At 39.3% G+C, this 7,200-nt stretch overlaps 1 protein-coding gene across 1 annotated transcript in view; it reads right to left on the bottom strand.

Moving 5' to 3' along the window:
• Nucleotides 1-508: 508 nt before the first annotated feature.
• RHOBTB3 (Rho related BTB domain containing 3) overlaps nt 509-7,200 on the bottom strand; it is a 59,192-nt gene continuing 52,500 nt past the window's right edge. Inside the window, exon 12 of the mRNA XM_066273854.1 lies at nt 509-3,368. Within this exon, the coding sequence (XP_066129951.1) occupies nt 3,253-3,368 (116 nt within the window). The 3' untranslated portion in view covers nt 509-3,252. The remainder of the gene's footprint in view (nt 3,369-7,200) is intronic.

The following is a 7,200-nucleotide window of genomic DNA, read 5'->3' as shown; positions in this document are numbered from 1 at the left end:
TTGTGGCAGGAATACAATTCCAATGGAACTGTGCAGGCCTTTGCAGAGGAGGAGCCTTTACTGACACTTTGGGAAACGGAAACTCCTGGGGTATTATACAGTGCACACTCCATCCACATGTTATGGCTGCTCTCTCCTACTCCCACCTGGGATCTTCAGCTCTGGAGAGCTCCAGATTCTTTACTCTATTATGCTACAGCCTGCAGAGGGCTCACCTCGATGCTAAATAATTGTCAAAGCATTTTTTCCCAAAATATAGTTATTTTTTTAAGAGAAATTCTGATAACAGCTGTTAAATATAATTTTCTATATAAGCTGTAATATAAATTTCTTTCTCTCATCACATGCATATGAATCATCTTCAATATCAGCAATATTCTAAAAATTTTACATATAATGGAAATTTTCTGTGAAACATAATTATACTTGAGAAACACAAAGCAGTATTCCTAACTTCATTCCAGCATTTCAACATTCCAGATAAAATAACCGTAGAACACTGGTCAAATTGTTTTTTTACAAAGGTTTATTTGTTACAAAATGTTAAATACTAAAGCTAAAAACATATAAATTCAGATCAGGCTATATTAAAATACACACATACCCTTCTTTGAAAAATTATTAAAGATTGGATTAAACAGATGCTTTAAATAAATAAAATACTCTTGAGGACATTTTCGTATAATTAACTGTATCAGTGTAGTCTAGTTTTTAAAATTATAGTTGAAAAGTTTTTCTGTCTTGAAAGTCAAATTTATTTAATTCTTCAGTTTTCTGCTACTGCCCATTATGAAGCCACCATGCTGGCTTGGACTGGGTGAATTTCAGTTATGCTACCAAAACGTCTATCTGACAAGCCTACTCTCCTACAACATGAACGCAGACAGTCAGAATTATACAAAGGGTTATAGAAGGTGAACACCTGGCCCAGGAAGAAAAGGCCTCAGTTCCACCATACAGCATCTTTAACTAAAATGATTCATAAACATACTGAAGCAGAGGTCAGCACAGAGCATACATTCATCTAGAAATAATATTTCATTTAAAAAAAACAAAAGAGCTCACTTCTCCAATATAGCTTAAGAGTATTTTTAAATCTTTTTAAATTTTGAATTGAGTTAATTCAAAGGTTTTAATCTAGATTTAAAAAGTAATTCAATTACCGTTCTGACGATCTCTGGAGAGCCGTGACATCTGTGTGTCTGAGTCACTCACACAGGTGGTGAAGAACTTTTAGAATAAAAACTACATGCTGAACACTGAGCCACAGAACTCCAACTTCCAGACTCAATTCCAGTCGAACAACCTAAAAACTATTTGTGGCCCATTTAAACGTTAAATAGTATTTGCAAGAATATATTTTGCTTTAGAACTTTTATTCTTCAATTTCCTAGATTAAAAGTTACTGATTTAGAATTTTAAGTACTCTAATTGACATAGGGGCCAGAATATACTTATGAAGAACAAAATGCTACATTGCATTGTGAAAGTTCTTATATGTAAATGAACTTCTATAAATCTACTACAGTAACTATTCTTTACAATGCTAGTCCATGTCAAGCGAGATTTGCCAATCATTGATTAAGCCAAGTGATTAGAATAAAAAAAAACCCAAAACAAAAAAATGCATTCCAGTTATCTGTATCACCACAATTCAGTTACAATCAGGTTTCCTGGGAAGAAATATATAGGGAATTTTTATTGTTTCACTGACAGTGTTGGTATACACCCCAGGACTAGCTGTATATGATTCTAATACTATGGTATAAAACTGTTTAATCAAATATTTGAACAGTTGGGAAACTATATGTATTCTAAAGTAATTGGAAATTAAAAAAAAATACCTCCAATACTGAATTACATTACAGATGAAAAGGATGCTAACATTAACAAAACAATCTGGTTTTCCATCACTCAGCTGTGAGCTCCTGGTGGAATTCTGTTGACATGTAATACAAGACAAACTATAATTCTGTCCTCTATCCTAGTACCATTTTCTCTACGTGTAACAAGTCTTTCATTTATATCCTTTCTTTAAACTTACTAGTTAATCCTGAAGGACAACATTCAAGCTACTCCTGATCAAATAACCTTGTGGTCCTCAGAAATGATTCAAGCCACTGACATCCTATTCTTAGTAAATACAAAACATCTTGAGCCTTCAACCGTGAATTCTCTAAAAAGCATCTTTTCCTATGAGCATTTTTATAACACATATTAAAGTCATGCTGGTCAGTCGCTTTTACCAATAGCCTGGTCTTACAGTATGATCAAGAAAGTATTTGTTCATCTGTGAGTGTGTTAAAGATAAGACAACACAAGCTGTTTCTCCCTTCAGCCGAGGCGGCAGCAGCCCTGGGTGGAGCAGATTTCCCCAAAGGTCCCAGAATCCCCATCTGTTCTCTTCCCTCCAGAAAGCCTCCCTCCTTCCCTCCATGTCAGTGCCTCTTTTCTGCTTTCAGAGACAATGATGTTTGAGCAAGAAAAGAAAGTACATGTCCTGCTATAGGACAGACATAATTTTGGGGGTCCAGTTCAAAATGAAAATGCAGGACCCTTCTCCAAACATTATTATGAATTTCAAGATATTGATAGCAGAGAACTTCTCAGCCTGTGGCCCTGTTAACAACTACACGGGTCACCTGGTCGTACACTCGTCCCTTTTAGAACCCAACAAAGAGCCAATGTGGCTCAGCTGGGCTGTTCAGACAAAAAACAGATTTTTTTTTCATGATGGTTCAAATACTGTCACTGATTTAAAAACAAGTGTTTCACATTCAAAATCCCAGGCAAATTCTGATTCCCAAAGCCTCAGATTGATCAGTCTTCCCCTAGATTTTTCATTATAGAAATAGTCACACTGAGTTTTTTAATGCCCCTTATTTCAACAGAGCAATTAATCAGATATGATGAAATTTCTGTACTAATCCTAAATGATTTTTTAAAAATTTAAACATTACTTAACTGGGAAGGGTATTAGTATCACTAAAGCAACAGAGCATCCTAAAAGGGAATAAAGAGTTGTACAACAGCTTTATATCTAGGGGGAGCCTCAGATCCAGCCTACAGGGTATTTTACTCCCTTTTAAGATCACGATAGTTTTTTCAAAGAGAGCTAGTAAACACATTAAGCTATGTGGTGATTTTTTTTTTAACACCTATGTTTCGGTCACAGGAATTTTACTGGAACCCAGAGGTATCCCATTCTTCATAATAATAATTTAAAAGGTGTATGTATACAAAAGCGCCAGGTCACATTACTAAGCAACGACATTTCCGGGAGTGAATATACTTCCTGTATTCCGCAAGCTGCTTCAAGTACGTATTCGACGGCCATCTGTGCTTTTCAACAAAACTGCGTTCTTCCACTAAAATTTAAAAAAATATATTAATTGAATATATTTTATTTGGGATCAAGTTTATTATTAATTACTGGTTTCCTGTTTAATGGGTGACCTCCAAGCATTGCTGTATACTCCCTACTCTGTCCTCAAGCCTTCCAAAATCACTGAATACAATTTTGGTTAAATCAGTCATCAGCATCTATCTTTCCATTGCTTCATCAAGTAGCATTTGAGTCAGTTCTTCCTTTTTTATTCACATAAGATTTGTTTTACCTGGAGATGATAACTTTATTTTTCATTTTTTTTCTTTGTAAGAAATTCAAACCTTCAAACTCTTCCTTTTTTTTTTTTTTTTTACAGAGACAGACAGAGAGTCAGAGAGAGGGATAGACAGGGACAGGCAGACAGGAACTCAGAGAGATGAGAAGCATCAATCATCAGTTTTTCGTTGTGGCACCTTAGCTGTTCATTGATTGCTTTCTCATATGTGCCTTGACAGCGGGCCTCCAGCAGACCGAGTAACCCCTTGCTCAAGCCAGCGACCTTGGGTCCAAGCTGGTGAGCTTTGCTCAAACCAGATGAGCCCGGTTCAAGCTGGCGACCTCAGGGTCTCGAACCTGGGTCCTCTGCATCCCAGTCCGATGCTCTATCCACTGCACCACCAGGCTCCTTCAAACTCTTTAAAGTCCTCTCAATTCTATCTTCCACCACGCCAGAGTTATCAGATAATCAATCTCTGCATTCCTGTAGTGTTGCTGCTGTCACCCTGGGACCCTCCGCTTCAGAGCCAGTGCCCTACTGCTCTCCAGGCTGCTTCACGCTTTCCTGCCGGAGTCCTCCACTCCCGGACTCCAGGTCACTGTGTTTATTCCCTAGTTTTGGTGAAGCAGAACCTTTACTGGCTGCCTGAAAATGGCAGGTGCATAAGAAGTATTTTTGAGACCTTGCTTGGGATGAAACATCTACCCTCACACACAATTCATAATTTGGCTTGGCATAGGAAACTTGGCTAAGAAAGCTGGAGGCAGCACTCCACAGCTTTCCAGTTCCCAAGTTTGCTAAAAACTCCACTGCCAGAGTCATAGTCCTTGGTAAGTAATATGTGTTTTGTTTTTTTATCTGGTAAACTTTTCTTTCTTTCCTATTTACAGTTGGCATTCTCACACGTCTCAATGACGTCCCTTGTTTACTAAACCGAAGGTTTAGCAAATCCTTGCAATCTGTTGAGTCAGGGCCTCCATTACTGGGGTAACCTCTTGTATTATTTCTTGATCATTTTCTCCCCACTATTTTTTTCTATATAACTTATATTATTCAGTTACCTCACCTTCTGGATTGAGCCTCCAATTTTTTATTTTTTTTAACAAAACCTTTCTTTCCTGTTTATCATTTTGTTCGACTTTCTGGGAGATTTCACATTATCTTTATCTTTTGACTGTTTTATTTAGTTGGGACTTTCGGTATCACAATAATGTCCAAGAATGACTTCTTGTTATTTTATTGCTTTTTGTAAAATGTGGTAAAATACACATAAAATAAAATAAACCATCTTAATCATTTTTAAGAGCACAGTGCATGCTAAGCAGTAGTAAGTACATTCATGCTATTGTGCAACCTAGCTCCAGAACTCTTTTCCTCTTGCAAAACCAAAACTCTGACCGTTAAAAAGAAACCCTGTTCCCGGACCCCCAGTTCCTGGAAACCACCATTCTACTTTCTGTCTTTACAACTATTCTTTCTTTTCAGCAACATTCTATCCCTGCTTTTTATGGATGTCTCTTATTATTTGAAGATATTAATTTTAAAGGGTTTTTATTTTTTTTTAGGTTTTCTTCTAGTCCTTGTGTCTCTTGATTCCTCTAAGTTCCTTCTTCTGAGATAATTGAAAACATATTGGTCTCTGACCCAGTTCTTGGCGTAGAACTCCGGAAGCCCTTATAATTTCCTCAGTAATAATAAGCACTAGGAGAATCTTTTGTTCTAATACCTGGTCTTTGACCTTTGTTTCAAGGCCCCTGAAATCCCTTGTAATTTCCTGGGTGATAGTAGTATCTTTTATTCTAATGAGGCACCTCTGGGAGGGGTCCTGGATGAAGGCTGGTTACTGAAAAACCACGATTAGAAGCTTGGACTTTTTGGTCCCCTCCCACCCCCAGCAGTCTCTAAGAAGGGAAAAGGACTGAGAATGGAGTTGATGATTAATCATGCTTACATAATGAGGCCTCTACAAACTAACAGAAGCACAAGGTTCAGAGGGCTTCCAGGGTGGTGAGTACATCCACATGCAGGGAGCGTGACACAGCCCAACTCTACGGGGACAGAAATCCCCTGCATCCAGGACCCTCCCAGACCTTGCCCTATGTATCTCTTCATCTGCTGTTCATCTGCATCCTTTAATAAACTGGTTAACTTAAGTAAGCATATCCCTGCCTTGCGTGATCCGATCTAGAAAATTCATTGAACCCCAAGAGGGGATCATTGTGAACCTCTGATCTATAACCAGTTGGTCAAAAATTTTGAACTTGCAATGGGAGTCTGAAGTGGGTTTGGGGTCAGTCTTGTGGGACTGAGCCCCTAACCTGTGGGATCTGACACGCTTACTATCTCTAGGTAGAGTGTCAGAACTGACTTAAATTCTAGGACACCCAGCTGGTGGTGTAGAGCAGGGGTCCCCAAACTTTTTACACAGGGGACCAGTTCACTGTCCCTCAGACCATCAGAGGGCCAGACTATAAAAAAAACTATGAACAGCCTGACCTCTGGTGGCGCAATGGGATAGGGCATCAACCTGGAATGCTGAGATTGCCGGTTTGAAACCCTGGACTTGCCTGGTCAAGGCACATATGGGAGTTGATGCTTCCTGCTCCTCCTCCTCTCTTTCTCTATCTCTCTCCTCTCTAAAAAATGGAATAAATAAAGTCTTAAAAAAAAAAAAAGTATGAACAAATCCCTATGCACACTGCACATATATTATTTTAAAGTAAAAAAACAAAACGGGAACAAATACAATATTTAAAACAAAGAACAAGTAAATTTAAATCAACAAACTGACCAGTATTTCAATGGGAACTATGGGCCTGCTTTTGGCTAATGAGATGGTCAATGTCCGGTTCCATATTTGTCACTGCTAGCCGTAACAAGTGATATGACGCGATTCCGGAGCCGTGACGCGTGCGTCCCACGTCACAGGAAGTAGTACTGTACGTGCGCGCCGCCGCCACATACAGTACTCCAGGAGCACAGGATGCATCACTGACCACCAATGAAAGAGGTGCCCCTTCCGGAAGTGTGGCGGGGGCTGGATAAATTACCTCAGGGGCCGCAGGCGGCCCGCGGGCCGTAGTTTGGGGACCCTTGGTATAGAGAATTGCTTGGTGACCAGAAGTATCAGAATGAAGTATTCTGTGTGAACAGTAAATGAGACACACAGGAGAAAGACTCAGGGAAGAAACACACAGGTACAATAGAAAGGCTATAGGTTTTTCCTGTATTTTTCTTCTCTCATTTTTATTCATTGTGTTTTTGTTTGGGTGGCTATCTTTCAGGTGGGACTTTGCCCTAAATATCTGTTGATCCTCAGCTATCTTGTCACACTGAAGAGTGGGATACTGAGAGCTGCTTGGAAATCTCTGAGGCAAGGGTAGGCTTTGCTGACTGGTAGAACACACAGAAGCACGACTGAGCAGATTAAGGTTGGGTTCACCAAAATAATTGCCAAATGATTGCACCTGCACATTTTTTTCCTCTGAGGCCAGAGAAAGATGCTTCCATTTCATGCCTAGACTATGGGAGTAGAGGCAGCAAATACCTGGCTGCCAGAATGCTAGATGCTGGCTATGGGAAGGAGGCTGGAGAC

Source organism: Saccopteryx bilineata, chromosome 4 (genome assembly GCF_036850765.1).
Source record: "Saccopteryx bilineata isolate mSacBil1 chromosome 4, mSacBil1_pri_phased_curated, whole genome shotgun sequence".
Lineage (NCBI taxonomy): Eukaryota > Metazoa > Chordata > Mammalia > Chiroptera > Emballonuridae > Saccopteryx > Saccopteryx bilineata.
The sequence above is the reverse complement of the archived record's forward strand: the minus strand, read 5'-3'. Positions and strand labels throughout refer to the sequence as shown.